Raw genomic sequence first — 22163 nt, forward strand, 5'->3', positions numbered from 1 at the left:
GGGCAAACGCAAATGGAGACAAAGGAAGAATGCAAGTTGTGCTTTTCTCAAAACTACTGGAGCATCCGGTTCTTGGACATTATTGAAACCTACTGAATTTGAAAAACCAAGCATAGCTGGGACAAATATAAACACTAAATATCGCTATGAGTAATTTTTTTTGTTGTTGTTTTTGTTGTTGATGTTAATAAATCTCAACTACTCTTGGCATTATTTTGTAATATATCCCTTCTTTCAGCAACTACAATATTTGCACAGCATTGTATATTCAATATATACGATCTAGGTTAGTTAATGTTAACATGTAGGTTAGTTCAGGCTGCAACTGGGTCTAAAGTTGATAACAAGAGAAGATGACTATCTATATCTCTTTCTTTTGAATCAAATTGGTATTGCAATATCAACATTAAATAGCCTTTGATCTCAAACTGAAAGTAATGTAGAGAAACACCTAAATGACAATTACAACAATGTAACACAAGTTATTTATATATTGCAGATCTGATTTAAATTTGCTCACTATTGTCTTCAAGGCGGTCTCTATATGAAAGTGCAGCACAGTTTCCTGCTAGATTGGACTTCCTTTATGTCCCATTACTGATAGTAGTCCAAAGACAAAAGTATTTGTCTTTGGGCTACTATCAGCCTAAAGAAGCTGCATTGAGTCCATGAAACCAAAAACTTTGCTTTCTATTTTTTTTGACAATAACAGCATCAATATTCTGAACTGAGCAATCCCATAATAACCTACCAGGCAAAACAACCTAGTAAGCATAGAAACCTAAGTAAGTAAACCTAAGACCTATGTATTATTGCAAATCACAAAGCTAAACAAAGCATTATGGTCATTTTCAGCTCTTTATTTTTATTCTTGGACTCTATTTGTTCAAAAATAATTACTAAAAAAAAGGTTTGTTTTGTTTTGTTTATCTTATTTGCTCATTTGTCCTATTTGCAGCAGCCCTTCACAGCTGGGCATTTTGCCTGTAAATGCCCATCTTGCCATTCGAATTTCATCTGATCCACGAACAATTGTTGCCTAATTCTTAGATCGCTTTTTAACAAAAATAATAATGTTTAAATTATTCCCTGGAACACTGTTTTTTAATACATTTTATTAGTTATGGGACCACAAAACAGGTCTAAAAAATTCAAAGGTTTTCAGAACATGTGACAATCCTGCCAAGTTATCTTGCAGATTGCACTTATGGCAAAGAAAGACCTCCAATAAAATAACTACATAGCTAACAAAACTGCAATAAATTTTATTCCGGTTCTGAATGGTAATGTTGACAACACTGATTTTCAAAGAGCTTCTGTTTTCTCAGCGGGTAAGATGCTTCATAAAAGACACAAATATACTGTGGTGCAGGAGTATCTTTAGCAATTTGGGAGTAGTTTTGTGAAACATTCAGCTGCCATCACTTTGCCTTTAAATGTCATATTCTGGAATGATTCAGAGTTTTATGATAAATACTGTATGAGTTTTGCATCACAATCACAATTCATCACTTAAAAGAGCTACAAACAATAGGAAAGTATGAAAGTTTGTAGTTTGGGTTGAATTTACAGCAGTGTAGGGCATGTGTCTGTATGCATGTGTTTAGGAGGAAGGGTGGGGGGTATCACCTATCTATTTCTTAACATCCTCCTTTCCTTCCCACTACACACTGATATCCTGAAGCAAGGGTGACTTTGAGTGGGAGATTTACTGTTGCTGCCAGTAGCAACGCAGCAGATGACAGGGTGCCGTCTCCTTTCCTCGTTCATCAGAAAGAAAAATGGACGGGAGCAGTTGGGTGCAGACAGAACATTCATCTCGGCAGTAATTATGCACAAAGCCTCTACATGTCTTCTTGTTGCTCTTCCTACTGTGCTGGGATCAGGACTGTGTGGATGGATGGAGTTACGGTCACTGCTTTTTGAGCATGAACACCTCCACCCTATAACTGTTCAGTCATTGATGAGAAAATAAAAGTGGGGGATAAAAGCGACCATGGTGGGTGCACCATTATGTTGGATGACCCGCTCGTTTAAATCTGTTCAGTAAATCGTTTATTATTTACTTCTCTGATACTCCTCAGTATCTCTGGGGTCTTTCCAGTTTTAACCAATATATTGGTTATAGGAATATTTCACAGCGGTTGCTTGAACAGCAACACCTATGTTTCAGGAAGTCTGTGTTATTATGATTTAACATTGACTGATACATCAATGTATTATCATAAGAGCTACATGAAGTTTTTTTCTACTCTACATAACTCTATAGAAACAGTCCCTGTATGTATGAACATATAGATATTATGGCATTTTCTATCAAATATCAGTATTTGAAAAGCAGATGTATTTTCATGAGGGGATATAAGACAGAAATACAGAAAATTCTCCTTTTTTGTACCTTTGCTCTATGTATGCTGCACTATATGTGAGTTTCATGAGTCCTCCATCTCTCCACACACTGCTTCCTCTCTGTACTGTTCATTTGCGCAGGCTTACCAACCATTTATATGTCCACTGTCACACTTTAGAGGAATTTTCCATATGTTTGTTGTGTGGTTTGGGTGTCTTCCCTTTGCAGAATATTGAATTAAGCACTTTCTGCATGGCTGCTCTGCTACTTGCCAACAATGAGCAGACACTCTGTGGTGGACAAACAAAAGCTTGAGTCAAACTGTATGGGAATTCAAATAGAACTATCCTATAAGGTCTATATTCTCTTCACCCCCACGCTGTAGCACAATCTTTAGAAAGAGGACAGCAAGAGAAAGAAGATGGGTTAAAATTCTGCCATGTGTTTCTTCTCTGGATCCTACCACAGAAAACATGATTAGCTTTTGTCCAAAAGTCCTTGTGCTTGAGTTATTGTTCCTCTGTATTATGGCTAATCTTCTTTTTTTCCATTTCTTACTATTCTTTCAAAACATAAGAACAAAGGAAATGTGATGTATAAACTTCAGCTTTTATATTTCTGAGCATTACATTGTCTATTCGAAGAATCTGAAATAGGCAATGAGGTATTTAGAGTGTAAGAGGTCAGGGTTGAACCATGTGGCTGATACAATTAATACTGTGCATTTGTTTCTTTCTGTATGCCTTAGATGGGTGGAGAATGGGATGTCAAGGCAAAGACAGGCTTCCGAGGATTTGAGTTATTATGCATTTACAGAAAGTGCCTACAGAATAGATAAATATTCCAAACAATAAACTGGTAAAGCATCATCTAAAGTAAGTCATTCTGTACATATATATTTTTTAGCACACATGGTTCAACAAAGCAAGAAAATGAGAATAAATTAAACAAATACGGTTGTTGGTATAGCAAAAGGACTACAAAGGACTCCAGCCCCGCAGAATATCTCTACAGTCTGTCTCTGACTAATTTAATTGTTTCCATACAAACAAAAGCAAAACAAAAGAATAAGTCCGACTCCCTCCCATGAGCTCACAGCAGGCGAACACAAGGGAGACAGCAGCAATCCATGGCCTCCCTGGCTGGATGCGCAGCACAGGGTCTGACACTTTTTTTAATCTTTTGAAATTAAATATTCTCTCTCATCCCTGATGCGGAGCTATAAGCGCTTCAGGTTGAGAGTGGGGAGGAAGGGAAGAGGATACAGTGTGCTGTTTTTTCTTCCCCCCTTTAGAAAACCAGATATATTTAGAAGGTGGTACATTAAAGAATAAGCCCTCAACACCAAAGACACAAAACACTAAAATCCCATCTCTGATAAATCACATTATGAGAAAACACTGAGTAGAAAAGAACATCTGGGAGGGATATTTATACGCAGACTGAACGTTTAGTCCATCTCCTTTGAAATCAGTTCTGTGCAGGTGCCTCAGTTCTGGCTTCTACAGCTGCTAACGGACCTTTAGCCACACATGTCACCTGGCTAAATCTGCTGACGGCAGATGTTTAAATAATTTTGCATTCAGTGTAACTGTGTGTGATCTTTTTCTTGCTTGTGACTGCTCAAGACATTTAGGTGCCTTGTGTACAAAATTCCCCTTTATATACATTGGTACTCCGACAATTAATTTTATAGGCTCATTTTTACAGTACAGTTAATTGAAAATGTTGGTCTAAAGCAAGCTGTGAGTATAGGCCAAAGCTTGTCTTCCTCCTTTGAGTTACATAAGGTTGTTTAAGCTTCTCGCAGAACTGGATTTACACTTTCACATCATCCCATTTGAAGTTTTTAAAAAGGATTACCTTGTAAAAAGTATACCGTTTAGATGGTAACTTCATATAGTGTAGTAATTTCTAAAATATGAAGATAATTTAAATATCACCATCATAAAAATAGATGTTTTCATTTTGTTTTTGTATCTTTTAATGAAAAATAGCATATCTGATTTAAAATGCATGTTTTGGGGGGTTTTTTTTAGTAAATAAGATGAAGTTCTGGAGAAAGGCACAACATGCAGTATTCATTTTTTTCACCAGTGGAATTGGTTTACTTTATAAAACTCCGTTCTGTGGCAGCCCATATTTGCTTTCAGTTGAAACTGCTTCATATAAAGTGTTGGGAATGACCTATCACATTGCATAATGCAAGCATGGAGCTTGTGAATAATGAATGTTTCTGCTCCAACTGACTTGATGCCAGAGGTGGAGCATGACCACTTTGTGTCCAGCTTTGCACCTCAAGTTGTCATTTTTTTCCAGCATCCATCGGCTCCACAGCCAAAAACCACGTTAAATAACAAGACCTCAACATGACTACATGTGTTTATTAATGTTGTTTTGTTGTTGCTTTTTTGTGTGTGTGGTTTTTGTCAAAGCTCGTATTGTGCTGCTTTCCCCCTGTACAGCAAAATAACAAGAAAGACATTTGCTTCACACAAACTGAGGAGTCATCTTTTAATCCATCATGCTGTTCCCATCAGACTAACTGTCTATGTTAATGTTTTATTAGCCCTTTTGGGGCCATTCATCACCAGTCTTTGTCTGGATGCCAATGAGGTATCAAACCATGGGAACCCAGTGTTTCTATAGCCCCAGAAGCTACTTGTTGCTGGTATCTGCATGAACCTGAGCTTTATTAATAAATAAAAGCTCACGTGTTTGTGACTTTAGACTCTAAAAGTGACCCCCCAGAAGAAATTTGCCACGACAGGAGTCGGGTAGTCACAACCACCAGTGGTTTCATTAGCTGTGGAGCAATGGATCCCAAACCAGCCCGGGGCTGCTCATCAGTACTTGTCACCAAGTTGGCTTCATTACTCACTGTCCAGATGACAGGAGCTCTTGTAAAGGATATCTCACCCCCTGTGAAGAGCCAAGTGTCCTCGCAAATAGGCTGCTGACCTCCAAAGCGTCTCAGGTCCTGAGGGTGCAGAGTGGGGAGGTGGGAGAGCTGAAGATAAGAACAGGCTAGGAGTTTGGTGGTAGTGGGGTGAGGGACTGCAGACCACAGGGCAAAGCCAGGCCAGAGCCTATCCTTTCTGCATAAGCCTGGGAGCTGACCTGTCCCTGACCCCATCTGTACAATGAAGTTAGCTAACTGGTGACTCCCTCATACTCCGATGAAGTGGCTGATTCGCCCAGAATAAAAGAGAGAGAGAAAAAAAATCTAGGGGCCCCTCTGAAGGAGAACTGGATACCCAGCAGTGACATGCTAATCTGCTTGGCTGATGATTAGGAGTTGGGGTGAGGAGAGCGAGGTTGAAAAGGCAGAATGAAATGATGGGAGGGAAAAAAAACTCTTGGCAGCTTTTTGATGTGTCTGCTTTTGATTCTGTCTCTCTGGTGTGCTGTGTAAATGACAGCAGTGCTGTCAGAGTAGAGGTATCTGTCCAACAAGTGGAAGCATAACGGGTGACGCTTTGATGTTGAGGTTGTGTCTGGTTTTTCAGTGAGACATTGTACACAAGTGCTTTTTGATATTCATTTAATCCACTTCTTTACAATTGAGTTTACTTTCACTGAAATACCAGGAACTTTAATGGTAAGGTAAAATCCGACCAAAGAATGCTCAGCTGTAAATTCTTAACCAATTCCATTCATATCTTGGTCAATATTATTTTGTTATGTGACCTTTGTCAGGAAATTTTGCTTTTCTAAAACCTGTCTTTGATTTTGTAGCTGTAGCGTGAGTTGCGGATGAATAGAAGGGCAACGAGTAATTCTACAAAGGGCTTACAATCACATAAGATTGCACTGTTTTACTTACCGTACCATTAACATTGATTCCAGATTCAGTACTAAACAGCTGTTTTAACCAGAATTTTTCCAGAAGCATTACTGTACACTTCACTTACAATATACTGGAAGTCCTGCACATGACAGTTCTTGTAGAGCGAGAGGTGAACAAGACAAACAATAGGGGGTAAGAATCAGAATAATACAGCAGGCTGTTCTCTGCCCTTGAAGTAAAACACATGTTTTAATATATGTACTCTGTGTGCCTGATCGCTTGCACATTAACTCGAACCGTCTCTTATTAATGTGCCCCTTTGTGCCTGCCACAAATAGTGTGCACAATCGCATTATCATTACAGAGGAAATCACTCATATTAAGCCTATGCGCTGTCACTTGCCCTGCAATCTCAGCTGTGAGCTGCCAAGCAAGCATGGCAGGACACAAGACGCATGTGAAATGAGATTTGCATAAACACTGTTACTCTGTCATTTATTTATTTTGACCCCACCCCCACCCCATCTGAGAGAAAGTAAAGAAAAGATGCCAGCTGTTTGCTGTATATGTCCCCATGGGGTGCATCAAACGGGTGTTGTTACTGGGGCTGGGACGTCATTGACGGCATTATCGGAATAATGACATAATGACCTCATCACACTTTAAATCGTAGGTGGTGAGGTAGGGCAATTCAGGGAGGGCAAAAAGAGCATGTGAGCAGGTGGCATCTCATTCTTGGGCCCTTTGAGTGTAAATCATTACATGGCTAATGGGCTCATGACATCAGTGTTTTTCCTATTAGCAAAGGAAAGGTGGGAAAGAGGGGGCGTGAGCTAATTTCTGATCAAAAATTTAGACAGCAGAGGAGCATGACTCTACCACCCACACCTAACCACACTGGGCCTTATTTATAATGAAAAAAAAGGACATGAGAATTAGTCATCAGGATGTCCGTCATACACTGAATCTCTAATGCTTAGATGTTTGCTTTCTGCTTTGGCATGCTGATAATGTTTTTGCCCTCAAAACTTGGAGAAATTGATTTCTTTAAAGGACATTCAGGCTCTGCAGCTTTTTATATGATGTAAAGTCCTGTAAAGTCTATAGAAACACTTACAGGGACTGCGTTGTTGTTTGTTTATTCTTACCTTTTTTTCATTATCACCATCATCGTACTTAGCTTTTCTTTTTTTTCTTTAAACTTTTAACAAAATAAATGAATAAATCAGTGGAATGATAGTGTTAACTCTTTGGCATTACAGTTGTAGTGTAGTAGTTGTGGAATATTACCAAAATAATATATTATAAAAATTCAATCACAAAACAGATTTTAAATATCACACTACAACAAGGTTAAAAAGAATAAATGCATAGGAAATAGATTTAGGAATACTTAATGTATTAATTGTGGAACTTTTTTTGCTGGAGGTCATACTTGGATGTTGTAGAATAGTTGCCTCATAACTGTTTAGTCTTGTGGAGTCTGTATACAATATCTACAGTAGCATCGACAGGATTTCCTATATTGATTCGGGCTGCAGATATGTTATCCTGAATGTGATTCAAATAAAATACTTTGAACTTACAAGACGTAAAGTTCTTGTAAGTTTACGTCTTACAAGAACGTAAACTTGTAAGACGTAAACTTTCTTACGCATATGTACTATGCATAAGAAAGCATAGTACATATGCTTTCTTATGATGCCCTATTGTAGTCTAAAATTTCTGTTAAGCAGGTAGACAGACACTTAATATATACAGGAAATAGTACAAACAATCATTTATTTAGGCTGTGTTATACTGTGTTACACTCACTGAAATCACCAGTTTAACGGTATCACATTTTTAACTAGCATGTGCTAATGTTAATGAAAACATTAGCACATGCTAGTTAAAAATGTGATACCGTTAAACTGGTGATTTCAGTGAGTGGTTTACACATTCACCTAATAAATGAAAGATCCCCAGTTTGATCCCAGGAGGAAATACAAATCCCTTTGGGATTCTGTCAAGAAGAGCATCTGGCATATAAAAAACAAATCTGCCAAATCAAACATGTGGGGGTACCTGCTGTGGTGGCCTCTTATGAATACGGGAACAGCTGAACATAGTTCTTGTACTGATGATTGTATTCAGTGTAGCCATGCAGGTTGATAGAGGCATTTGTTTTATGCAACTAATGTATATCAAACCTTCCACAACCAGTTAATTATTACCAGCCAACAAGCCATACCACTGTAATATTTTGACACATTTTTTTAATAGATCAGAATTCAAAGACATTTGACAGCCACAGCTTGATTGGCCATATAAAGTTTTTCAAAGAACGTTACATCAGTGTCCTCAGCTGGAACCCAATATAAAAAAGCCTGACTGACAGCAAGGAGATCAAGCATCTGTGTGTGCTTCTACATTATTAATGATTGCGCATGTGGGTATGCGTACATTTGAACGTGCATGTGTGTCTTTATGTGTATGTGTGTGGGTGTGAGTAGGCAGGTGGTCGTATAGTTAGCCTCCCAGTGTCCTTTTGTGCGCTCAGGGATGATTATTATGAGTATGTGCTTCATTTGTGTGTGTGTCTCCTCTGGTCATGGGTAGACTGTACAGGCTGGGACTTCAGCTGGAGGCTCAGGCTATGGTCTGCTGCCCCAGTTCACTGAAGGACCCATTTGCTGCTGACAGCACACCCTCCTCCCTTTTTCATCTGAAATTTCATAGATGTATTCGGGCAGCTCAATGACAACATGTCTTTATTCTGGCTCTGAAAACCTCCCCGCACCAAGCAAACTGCCTTGCTAAGCTGCAAATTGGCATGCTGGGAATATCGTTTCACTCATCTTGAAGAAGTCCTCTGGTTCTAAATCCCTTTGAAAACTTTTTTTCTTAAATTGTCATTGGGAGAAAAGTTTTTTCAAAGGCTTTAGCTTTTATACCTAGCATATTGCAGGGGAGGAATGCTGTAACACCTCAGATTAACTTTTTTGTTTTGTTTGTCTTCACATTATTTGTAACTATTTATTTACCCACAGTGTTTACAGGTCTGAAGCATTATGTAAAGTTTAGCCTATGAGCCTTTCGGGTACCATTTTCATCCTTCTATGAATACTTTTACTGTTTTGCTGTTAAAACAATGTATACATTTAGGTTTCTTTTTTCTCGGTTTTAACATTTGAAAGCCATAGTCTAACATTAATGGTTATTTCCTGCATGGGGAAGGAATGGCAAATCTGGAGGGTTCCTCGCCTCAGAGGTGTGAAGGAGGCCTTGCTTTTCCCTGCAACAGGGCCTCTTTTTGGGGGGAAAGGAGACAGAGTTTGGAAGCTGTGTGCAAGGGGTTGTGGACAAAGAGGAAGAGGGTTAATCATGTTTGCAACAGGACAGGCTTCCCCTTGAAATGGGAGACAGTGGTAGGAAGTGTCCAGATTTATGGTTCTTCATAGCTGTTCATTGTAGCTGCCTTTACTGTGGCAGTTGACCAGCAGACAGAAGGGGAGAGTGTGAGAGGAGCTATAAATCACAACGAGAGTGTGGCCCAGACACACACACACACACACACACAAACATCGCCTAGGCTCACAGTTCACAGGCAGATAATGTGTGAAGGAAGAGCAGCTCTCCAGTAGTCAGCTGACAAGATAAAGCTGTTTTTAAATGAAAAGTCTTGAAAAATGTGTGATTGTTTTTTGTTTTCTTTTTTGAATTTTGAAACTTTAAATTCACTATATTGCCACTGAGTAAAATAACTTGTTCTTTGCTAAGTCATTCTTACTTTTACCAAAGACTCATGATGTTCTTAATTTTTTATGTTACAATGATACTTTTGAGGATTTTTTGGTGTGTGTGTGTGTGTGTGTGTGTGTAGCTAGAGTCAGAACTGAATCAAAATATGAGTAATGAAAGCCAGCTATACTGATTGGCTTATGGTCTCCGTGACTTTTGAAGAATGCCAGAATTCCTTCAGGGAAGAAAAAAAAGTCTTTTGCACAAGCAAGAACTGTGTAAAATTAACCAGTTAGTCACAGTCATGGCCTCCAGCTTATACCTACCAATTAAATTTTTTGTTAGATTACTGTAGTGACACATGCAGACAAAATGCCAATGTAGTGTTCATATATATGCAAGTGTATGCATGAAGAAGAAGAATTTTCCAGCAAATTACCCTGCGATGTATCGAGTAATAACTTACATTTTACCCATGACTGGACATTATAGGAAAGAAAGTGGCTGCCCCTCAACATACCATTGAAATAAATCTGTATAATTTTATGTTAAAAATTGCACTGAGGGAACTGCTAATTGTGTAAATGAAATATTGCATGTTTTGTGTGTCTCTTGCATGCTTCTTGATGTTTGTCTATGGAATGTGGAAGTTTGTTTCTACAACAAAATCTCTACAATACAGTTACTCTCTGTAAATAGGTACTATTTGTTTTTCTTTTCTTGCTGCATGTAAAAACAGTTGACTTTATGTAACTTAGTTTATAAGTTTAGAAATAAATGTCATTTTAATTTTGAGAAATATGTTTAAACGTGAAGCGGGAGCGAATGGATGGATGGATGTTTAAGCGTAATAATTTCCAAGAAACAAGTCGTATGTCTTAGTCTTAAGCAGTGTTGGGGAGTAACGGAGTACATGTACCGCAAAATATGAGTAACTGTATTCCATTACAGTTACCATTTAAAAAGGTGGGATTCAGAATACAGTTACTTTGGTGAAATAAAGGGATTACACAGCGGCCTTTTCCTGTTTCATATATTAGGCTACGTCCTCTCTATCTTTGGTAATTTCACGCCGGTGGAAACCCAAACAAAACACGCATTAAGAGGCTCAAACGCCTGTGTCTCAATGACGTGAGGAAATATTTTTTAAAATGATTTAATATGAAGGCAATAGCAGAGCATTACAGGCATCGTTCTAAAGAATGTGGCCTCATGGGCAGTGTAGTCCGTGCTGCAGGGAGAATGGACTGCCATACCCATTATGTGTCTGTGAGCGCGAGGAAGGTAGAAAAAGGAGAGTGGAGTTGTCACCGGGCAGAAACGGGAGCTGGAAGCATGTAAATATAATAATAACCACTGCAGCCAAAAAGAGTGCCTGACGAGCCCAGTTGTAAGTAAGCTATTAAGACTCGACTGTACACTTTTTTCGTGTTTTCCTCTGAAACAATAAGTTTTGTTGGAGCAGCCTTTCAACGCCTCTCTCTGTCTCTCGCTAGCAAAGTTGACCCAGACAACAAAGTAAAGCTAGGACCCGGCTACGAGCCCGACACGAACCCGACATGTTAGCCAGAGGTCCCTTTACTACGGTTCGGAGCCGCGGACCTTAGGTAATAGCAATAAATCACATTCATGTAATTGTAAACAGCATGATAATATATTAAGTAATCCAAAGTATTCAGAATACGTTACTCTCATTGGGTAACGTAACAGAATACGTTACAGAATACATTTTGGGGCATGTATTCTGTAATCTGTAATGGAATACATTTTAAAAGTAACCTTCCCAACACTGGTCTTAAGGGTGTTATCTAAAAAGCTCCTGAGATCTTGCTGCTTTGTTTGTGGGTGTGTAAAGCATACTGATATTTTGGACAATATTGTTTACTTGCAGTATATGTATTTTATTATTATCATTGTGTCATATCATTTTATCTTAGAATTATACTGAAGAGAGATAATGATCCTTTTCTGTGTACTTCAAAAGGAAAAAAGAAAGGAGAATAGACAGCGACTTACTGAGAAGAAGCTGCTTGCATGTCTCTTGGTATGTTTGCCTTGGCGCACTTGGTTGGGGCATTTCTGAGACTGAGCTGTCCCTCCCATTTCATTATTTTGCAACGAGAGTTACTGTTGCATCAGTGCCAAAGGAGACCAATGAGGAGACACAGGAGTCCTCTCCCATAACAGCATCTTTTTACCTATACATTACACCCTTTTTTGTTGCTCTTTAATCTTGTTGTACCAGTTTTGCATAGATAGATAGATAGATAGATAGATAGATAGATAGATAGATAGATAGATAGATAGATAGATAGATAGATAGATAGACAGATAACACTGAGGCTTATCTCCACAGGTTTCCTTTCACCTTTCAAACCCATGAAAAATGACTTTGATTTTAGCAAATAAAAATCTATTATCGGTGTCACATCCACCACAGTTGACTCACAGGGGTTTATTATTAGCTGCAACTGACGGAACTGGTTGGAAGGTGAGTGGGCAGGAAGCCAGAGAAGAGGGGTCCTATTACTCCACTTCATTCTAATGTTGCTTTCAGTGAAATGACTCTCTTTCAAGCACCATTGAGTCAATTTCCTTGACTGGGAGTCTGAGAATCTCTCAACGTGTAATGTGTGCATTTTGCATCTTTGTAAACAGGCATGTATAAGCACGCAATAGGTGTGGAGCAGACACATCTAGACCCCAACCAAAGCCTGTATCTGTTCATCGGGGCTTAATGGTTTCAGCAGATGGGGTGGTCTCTCGTCATATTTTGACTGTTCTGGCCTTGTTATACCATCCATCCTCACAGCGCTGTGAGGCCCCCCCTTGCTGAATGTGTGCTGTGCCCTGTGTGTACACAAGATCTCTGGCCTTAGTAGGGAGTGTTTACCCAGCTGAAGTCCAACAGAGTCACACTCTCAGTCAGCTGTACTAGGCTGACTAGAAAGGAAGTCACTTAGAACACATAAGAGTTTCAAAGAGGGTTATAGCCATATTAAATAACTTGAAAATGTAAATCCTAGCTTTAGAGCTAAATATTTATTCATTCCACTTAATTGTTATTTTTAGATTGTAATGTGTCCAAATCTGTGTATTCAGTTATCCCACACGGCAGCTGCAGCATGTTAAAAAAGTTATTTGTCACAAAGATTTTAGATACAAGTATTAAAAAGACTGTTATCCAGCTAATCGAATGCCACCTCCAAATTATTCAAACTGTGTGGGACCTATGCTTTGTTGCAGGACATGCTCTGATTTCTAGTTACAATGCTGCAAATCAAGGCAGGATTAGGAAGCAGGACTGGCAACAATGCGAAACGAAGCAGCCAAGCTTTGCAAAACAAAATGGCAGCATTGCATTGAAAAAAAAAAATTCAGTGAACATATTAATGCTGCAAACAAAAAAAAGATGTGATGGATAATATAGTTGAAATAACTGCTGATCTAGATGGCTGTCAGATCTGCTTTATGAGTCTGTGCAGATACTTTTTTACCCTCACTTCTTAGTTTCTGTGCACAAAAAACAGACGGGTTCTCTGTTTTGGATGGATTACTGGTAGAAATGGGACATCCTGCAGGTGACAGTTCATGCATCTATGACTAAGGGGAGAAGGGACGAAAATATGGCTTATTCTATCAAAATTAATTCATATTTTTTATATTTATTGGAAAATAATTAAACCTCATCACTGAAAATAAAATCTAACACATCTATTTTCTTACTTCGATCATCCTCATCCACACCATTACAGAGGAAGAAGGGGATGGTTAAAAAAAAAAGAAATGTTTGACTACACCTTCAACCCTTTGCACAGCCATAATTTAACCTCTCAATCTGTCGGCTCCAGGAGCACAGTAGCTCCATCATCATGCAATAATGCTGGATTCAATCGCAGGTGAGAAGATGATGCTCTTCAGGGAAGGTGATTCTCCCCTCCAAGATAAAACCTGTTTCGGCCAACTGCATATGAGATTTATCATCATGTCTGTTTAAATGTAGCCAATTTCACTTTAATATGATATTAAAGAATGATGCATGTCTGAGCTTCAGACTGTTCCATTGAGGGAGTTTCATCTGCCTGTGGCAGCATTCAAAACCCAGCATGGTAAAACAGTGATAGAGCTGATGTAATGTTTAGTATTGATAACAGCCCTTAGCAGAATGTGCTGTAATAATTTAAGAAAATACTGGGTTTTTTTTCTACCATTTCTTGGACATATGCCTAGATTCATTCCATCTATCAGTTTGATTTGATGGGCCGATATCCACAAAGCTTTTATCTACCCCAATGAAATGAAAATAGAGTGTTGAAAACTGGCAATGTATATATGGGATGAAATGAGCACTGCAGACGTACGACTGCAACCCAACGATTGTTTCAAAATAGGTTTATGTTGTCATTTGTGATTTGAAAGGAAAGGTGCATTATGAAATTGCTGAATCAACATCGCTGCTATCATACATACACACACACACACACACACACACACACACACACACACACACACACACACAATGTCCAACTGTAGTCCTGCTACAAATGAAGGTAAATGTAATGATATGTCTTGTGTACACAACACATCACAAGCATGACTCCTTTTTTGTTTGAACTGTACAGAAATTATGGTAAAAGGATGGATATGTGCACTGAATGTAATGCCTTCAAACATACACACTGTTATCCTTTTACACATTTCCTTAAAATTTGTCTAATTTTTTTTAAGAGAAAATAGGCAAGATTGACCATGTACTTGCTTCTTTGTGTGTAGTGGTACTTCTTCCTGTCTCTGTGAGTGTCTCCAGCCTTCAGTGTGTCAGCTGCTCTTGTTGATTTCCGCAGGGGAAGTTGCCTCAGTGCTATCCTCAGACAAAGCCCTGACCCCGAGGGTTAAGGAATGTGAACCCGGGGCTGTGACGATCAAGACCTTCCCTTGGGGCGGACAATGCTGAACACCTCAGCAAACAGGCTAATGATCTAAAATGCTTTTGTGTCCCCCCCCCCCCCCCCCCCACTTAATTGAAGTCACATTTTTAAAAAAGAGAAGTCACACGTCCTCCAGATAAGAACAAATTCTACTTTTTGTGTGGCAGCTTGCTTTCTTTTATTTTGTTAACAACCTTGGTTTCGTGTTTCTCAGCATTAATCATTTTTGAGATTTAAAAAAAATCTGTATATATCTGTACAATCTTCAGTTTTTGGTATCCATTGTCACTGCCACTAAAGGATGCCATAATAACTTTTATGGATGAGTTTGTTGTGAATGGTCATACTATAAAGGGGACCTTGTCTCATTTATCACTCATTTCAAGGGAGTGGGAAAGAGGGGGGGGGGGGGGGGGGGGCTGTCAAAGCAACCACAGTAGAGTGTATCATATCAGTGGTGGTCTCTCATCCCCTGAGGTCCAAACACACATTGCATAAAGCGGAGAAACAAAAGCAGAAGGCAAGAAGCAAGAACTAAACCAAAAGATATTTAGAGAAAGTGTATACTCCAGGCCTCTAGGAGGAGAGGTGTGACAACTTTGGAAGAGCCACAACAGCCTCTAGAAAATTTATATGGATGAAGGTTAAGGGTCAAAGTGCTATTAATCACAGCCCAAGCTGAGGATTAAATAGCCTGCTCTAGCGGGAAGATGAGAGAACCCAGCCTGATCGAGGTGTTTAAAAGGATTGTGTTATGTCTGTCTTATATTACACAGTGAAAGCCCAAGGCAAAACTGTCTACTCAGCTAAGTACAAACAGGATGCCCAATTGCTCTCTCCAGCCCCTTCTGGTGTGCATTCACCCAGCGCGTCAACTCACCATCCTCAGCAGTTATCAATAATCAGATGGAGCTGTGTTTGCATAATGTGGAAGAAAGATGATAGAAAAATTCACACAAACACAACGGACAATCTTCTGGGTAGTCCCCCACCACCCCCACACACAGACACCCCACCCATGCCACTGTACACCTACACAGAAACATAGACGTTCTCTTTCACACACGTGCACAAACACACCTCGAATCAGTGCCCAGTCAGACTTAATTTCCCTCTCCCCTTTTTTTTTGCACAACTGTCTTTGATCTTTGATGTGCCATGCATTGCATTAATTATGTATCTTGCCTCAGTACAAACGTGGCGAACACCTTCAAGTTTGTAACAGGAGCGGGCTCATCACAGAGGCCTAGAGGATGGCTGCAGGAGGCGTATGCCTACATTCCACCGCTCCAATATGCACCGCATAAGGGAAAATGCAAAGCTTGCATCTGAGCTATTCCCCCCGTTCAATCTGTGCCAAAGAAAGGACATTTTTCACCCTCCTGAAACATGTTCCTGGTTCATGTGTGAATGTTGAGGGGGAGGAGGAGCACACAAGGTAGATGTGACATGAATCCACTGGCACTGCACAGATATGGCACAGAGAACAATAACAGAGGAATGATCTAGACTGCACATTGAGCTAATGCAGGGAGGGTTATGCAAATGAGTGTGCTACTGCTTGCTGTAAAGCTACAGCCTAGAGGGGATTCTGTGAATCTAACCTAAACTTTTTTTGTATCTGTGATAAATCCATATTTTGTCCTTTCTAATTTTTCCTTGTTGGAAAGCTAGAGTAGGAATTTAATACATATAACCAGATGTACAGTGGAAGGAGTTGAGGGAAGTAGTGAGAAGTCTTTCCTTGCCCTTTTTTTCTTATTGGCCTTCACGATGTATAAATATAATAACTCATTGTTAAGAGTTGGAGTGTGTAGTAATACTCAGTTTCCTTTTTTTCAATGGTTAAAATTTGATTTGTTGAGTATCTGGTGGCAGGAGAAGAAATGTATGGCTTTGGTGACTTTTTCATTCACCATTTGAATGCGCAGAACATTGAAAGAAGAATGTCAAATGTCCTCCTACCAGAGTTCCAAAAAAGTGACTTAAATCTATAAAAGCACATATGAGATGGAACTTAGATTGGTTACAATTCCACCAAAATCCCAGTTCCGGTTGTGTAGCTCAATGTGCTTTTCGTGTTTTCATTTCGTGTTGCCCTCGGCAGTGAGTAAATGCGGTTGAAAAATGTGTCTGCTGAGCCAATAGCCGAGGTTCAACACGTGTGACCAGGTTAAAATAACAAGAGATAAGCGGTGGAAAAAGTAAGTAGCTGCTACTCAGCTGCTGAACTGATTCCACTTGATTTCGAAAACTTTCATATTCGGGATGGACTGCGCCGTGCGGTCTCGTCCACCCTTCTTTACGCGCTGCTCTTTTCAAAGTTCACGCAGCGAGCCTCCAGTTTCTCTCCGTGTCGCTGCAGCCCGGTCTACGTTTGTGGGAGTACCCCCTGCGCAGGTCCCTTTTGCAGTGCAGATCCAGTAGTTGGAGTTGTACACCGAGCGTGAGAGGGAGAGGAAAGGAGTGTGAGCGCAGCAGCAGAGTGAGCAAACAGAGGTAGAGACATTAGGTTATCTTCGGAGACCATCACACATCGATCTGTCACTTTTACCGCTTTGAGCAAATTCTGTCTTCTTCGAGAAGTCAACAGCAGCAGCAGCAGCGCCCTGGTCTGGTCTATTCGAGCAGCCGCCTGTAGAAAAAAACAGAAAACTCCCAAACGCGGTGGTTTCAGCTGGCATGAGCTAACCTACGAGTTAGACATGGAAACCAAACCATTCTTGTCATTGGGTAAGTTTGTTTGTTTAATGACATTGCCTCGTTTTAATATGAACGCGGTAGTTTTGTGATCGCACTTGAGTCCGTATATTAGTGTGCAACGTGTCTTCGCTCTGCGTCTCTTTGTCTTTTTCTGATATTTTTGCCCCCTTTTCTGTCTTTTGACAGCGCGTGGAGCGAGTTGCCAAAATGCATCAACACGTTTGGGGCTGTTGACGCCGCGGAGCGGCCGTGGCTGTACAGAATTTTACCTCCGACGCGGACTTGTAGTTTATCTTTGAGTCAAAGCAGACTTATCCTCGCGGTGTTGCGCTTATAATTCAGCCGTTTGAGCTGATGACATTTGGCAGTGATACAGATGACAACGCTCGCTGTAGAGCGCGCATTCCTCGCGTGCGCTGCTGTGAAATCAACTCTAGAAAGAAAAAAAGAAGCAAGAAAACTTTACGCTTTGACTTTGGCCGTCGACACTTTTGTAAGTTTCATGAGGAGAAAAATGCACACCGAGGTGAAGCTTTAAACTACGCCCGCAAGCAGGTATTGATAAATTATACGCGTAACAGACACATGTACCTTTTAAAGGACGGGCAATGTATTTATTTGTTTATGTTTTTTAAACTTATGTTACCATCCTTAAAGCAGCATATGCCTCGCTTTTGCGTTGTGGAAGTCGTTGTGTTAAAGTGGCAGCCCTTAATAAAACATAAAGGAAAACAAAAAAACGTGACTTGGTTTACCTCGCGGCTAAATTGACTTCCGTTTGTACTTGGGGTTTAAACAGGCAGTATAAAACTTGGCTCCTGAGCTTAAAACTCTCCTAAAATTGCCTGACATCTCTTAGCACACTGCTCAGGTAAAAGAACTACTGAGGACCTGAGGCCAGGCACACACAGGTGACACAGGTGTGGGAACCTCTGAGTATAGTTTTGTTAAAGGAGGTGAATTTTCCACTTAAGATCTCAGTTTGTGAAGGGTCCTGTATGTGACAAATGTCACATTAGTCACATTAATTTTCCAGAAAGTAAAGGAGAACAGGGTATTTACACAGGAGTAATAATTTCTAGTAGCTGATGCAACATATTTTTAATAAGTGCCTGTGTTTTTGTTTAGATCTAATGTTTAAATATTTGGGTCATTTACATTTTTCCAGCTTAAAGACACGGAACAACATAAATCATTAATTATGACTGCTACTGTAAGTTTGTCAAAGTGAGTGAAACAGACCCTTGTCCTCTGTTCCAGACGGGCACAGAGCTGTAGGCAAGCCCTTTTTATTGTGTCTGCTGCACTTTCATGGGGGCATCGTGTTACACCTTGACACATATCATCAGCTGCCTGTATGCACCAAGGAGATTCACAGGGACTTCTGAGGCACTGGGCGGCTTTCTTCAGTTACAGGCCTCGCTTGCTGACACTGTTGCCACAGCGCCCTTTATGTGGCTTCTCAGAAATACGCTAAACCGCCAGTGTGACACACACTGACAGGCTGTTATTACAGGTGCAAGTGTATTGTGTGTCCATGCTGAAAGTGATTCAAGTTTCACTTTACCTAATTGAGCACCAGAGTGGTCCGTGGAGCGTATATGGAAAACAAAGTGGTATCTAAAAGTTTGTGGTATCTGGCTGGTGTAAGGCTCGACACTTTCCCGTCAGAGTTGGCCCACATTTTTCCCTTCAAGCTGCTCTACGTGCTGTATCAGCAACTTCTTCATCGCCTATAGTCTTAATCTGTGTGTCCTTAAATTGCCGTTTATTTTTGCACTTGCTCTATCAAAGGTCCACTTGAGCGCTGATTGTTAATTCAAGGACGCCGTTATCTGCAAAGTCCTTGAATTTATTGATTAACCGCTTACCCGGGTAATTATCTGTCATACCGCATTAGAAATTGTGATACTGTTTCAGATGACACATGGTACATTTTACAATTATAGATCGCTTGTTGGCTGCGATGACGACACCTCTCTTTGGCACCGTATGCCCAGTACTGGATGCTCATGCGCTGCCTAATCCCACTGTCTACCATCCTCCATTCATATCTGGCAATAAACTGTGGCGACTGAACGGATGACATTAAAAGGAGAATGTGTCCTTTTGTCCGAGAATTACTGGGCTTAGAGTCTGTCAGTGAAATAAACATTTTTCCTGTGAAAGGGAAGGAGAGGTTTTTAACCATGCCGAATTCAAGTCTTTTTTCCTCTCCAAGTCATTTGCTCCATAAGTATTGAGTGTCTGTTTGGTTGATTATTTCATGGCTAATATGTCAACATCTAGGAAGTTTTTCTTAATGAAATCTCACCAGCTAAATGTTGTGCGTGCCCGGCTATTATTGGTCATATTGACTTTTGTTAATATCAGTGGTCGAAAATGAGAAGGTGCTGTAGAGTATGTTATTCACAGTGTAGTGCATTCAGAGGCACATTTGGACAATTAAATAAAATTGTCCTGATTACAGTAAGTCACAGACTACTGTAAGAAATGTAGAGCCATATTTATAATTAATTGTGTATTTGATACATCAAATATATAGCATAGCATCTTTATTTATAACGCACTTTACATCCAACCGTGTTGTTCAAAGTGCTACAAATATAAAACAAAGAGAAAACAGTTAAAATTACATGTAGAATATCTTAAAATTAAAAATAATATAATAAGAAACGTAATAAGAGACATCAACAAGTCCTGCTGTGCTGAAAGCCAAGGTAAATAGATATGTTTTAAGACGTGATTTAAAAACAGCAAATATGTATATGATTTCATCTGTTTCCAAACAGCTGTTCACAAAGTGTGGTGACTCTTTGTGAATAAGACAGCGATAAAGTTCCTTTTTGCTAATTTTAGTCTGCCTTTCAGATCACTCAGATCAATTTTTTAAGTAATTTTTGGCCCGCTTCATTTTAGATGTTGTCTGTATAGTGAGTTGTGCTTCAAGCAGATGCAGAATTTAAAAAAAAAAAAAAAGTTTGGTGATAGACGTTGTATGTAAGGTGCAAGACATGGTAGTCAAATTACTGTCTGTATGGTAGCGATGGTGTAGAACTGAAAAAAAGTTCAGTCAGACCTGTATTTCAAACAAGGCTACCTGGTCATACATTCCCAATAAACACAAGCATATTCCTAAACTATGTTGATGTAAAATTCTAATTTCCCTTTGTAGTCATTAATGGGACTAAATTTGATATCCTTTATTTAAAGCCATGGGTGCGTGATGCTTTGATCACAGTGCACACGTTTACATTTGGGATTGACTTGACTAGCTGCATTCTTTTCCTAAATAATAGGTGTCACTGCTAACAATAATACACAACTGCACCGTTGGAATCACAATAGAGAGAGTAACAATATGAAGTACATCATTCAGACACACACACATCTTTAGGTTCTCAACAGTTTTCTACTAAAAAGTCTCATCTTTTCCAGCTGTTGCAGCAGTCTCCCTCCACTACTCATGCACCGTTGCCTTTGCGCCACCTTTTCTGCGCACAAGGGTTCAAAAATTGGGAGATATCTGGCCAGCCAAAGTGCCACCAAAGTGAGCTGTAATCACATTACATGGTGGCAAGCACAAACTAAGCTTAACACTATTGCAAAGCGTCTGATTGCTCACTTTAGGCCTGCTGAAGAGGTGTTTGTTGTTTTTCCCGAGTTCAATGGAGCTAAACTCTTTGGTGCTTTCTGTTTGAGGGAACATAAGGTGCCCCCATCATACAAAGTCACAGATGTGCACAATCAATGAAGTTCATGGTGTTTGATGAAAAAGTGAGATATGCGGTGGTAGTGGTTGATGAGGAGGCGGGGTGGGGGTTCTGAAGGCTACATTCCTTTTCTGGCAGTAACTCAGGAACAAAGCGAATACTGCAAGAAGCTGTGCGTCTGGAAGGGTGTGTGTGAGTGTGTGTGGTAGTGGTGGTGGGAGTGGGCTGATGGAATTACATTGCCAAAAGCATTTGGCCAAGTTTGTCTTTTACGGCCGTCCAGTTTTTTGTTCCTGATGTGATGCTTTTGCTCCCCTTTTGAGGAAAAAGGGGCTGCAGCTGTCATTTTTATTGGAGGGGTTTTATTGCAAGACTTAATGGCTTAAAGTGACATCTCTCTCTCTCTCCAGCTCCTTTCTCTTTTTCTCCTCTCCCAGTCTCACCCACAAGGCCTCTTACTCAAGCAAATCAAAGAAAATGTGCTCACCTTCTACGTGCCCGCCCTTCACTTTCCCACCCAGCACCCATGCCATCATCCAAACCTAACTATATGAGAGAAAAAAATAGATTTATGTTCAATTATGAGCGCACCAAACACATGTAGACCAGAAAGTGTTTTTTTTTTTTTTTAAGGAACATCTGTGCTGATCAGTAATTATATTTCATGACTAAGAAGCCACACTGGCTTCAGATAAAACCGTGCATATTTAGTCTGTCATACTTTTCTCTCCATCTCTATTCTGCAGCCCACACTTGGTTATGTTCTAAACATAGTACGAATCAGAAAGTGCTTGGAGCCTTTCTAATACACAAATCATGGAATGATTCAAAGGCTTGTTAATTATTTGTGTAAGAAGCTCCTTGCTCACAGGAGGTCTTTATTGATTGTGGCCACACTGAACTTTGCACCACAGACCTTGACCTTTGCTCCCCATATACTTGATCATTTAAAGAAT

General features: G+C 39.9%; 1 protein-coding gene across 5 annotated transcripts in view; it reads left to right on the forward strand.

Annotated features, from left to right (window-relative positions):
- Positions 1-17018: 17018 nt before the first annotated feature.
- Positions 17019-22163, forward strand: part of rxraa (retinoid X receptor, alpha a) — a 106748-nt gene continuing 101603 nt past the window's right edge. For 2 of the 5 annotated variants that reach the window (XM_085165927.1, XM_085165928.1), the window contains exon 1: positions 17023-17524. In XM_085165927.1, the coding sequence (XP_085022053.1) occupies positions 17497-17524 (28 nt within the window). In that variant the 5' untranslated portion in view covers positions 17023-17496. Of the gene's footprint in view, positions 18050-22163 lie in introns of all 5 variants that reach the window. The other 3 variants (XM_085165929.1, XM_085165925.1, XM_085165924.1) reach the window with 3 other exon arrangements.

This window comes from Neolamprologus multifasciatus, chromosome 7 (assembly GCF_963576455.1).
Source record: "Neolamprologus multifasciatus chromosome 7, fNeoMul1.2, whole genome shotgun sequence".
Taxonomy (NCBI): Eukaryota; Metazoa; Chordata; class Actinopteri; order Cichliformes; family Cichlidae; genus Neolamprologus; species Neolamprologus multifasciatus.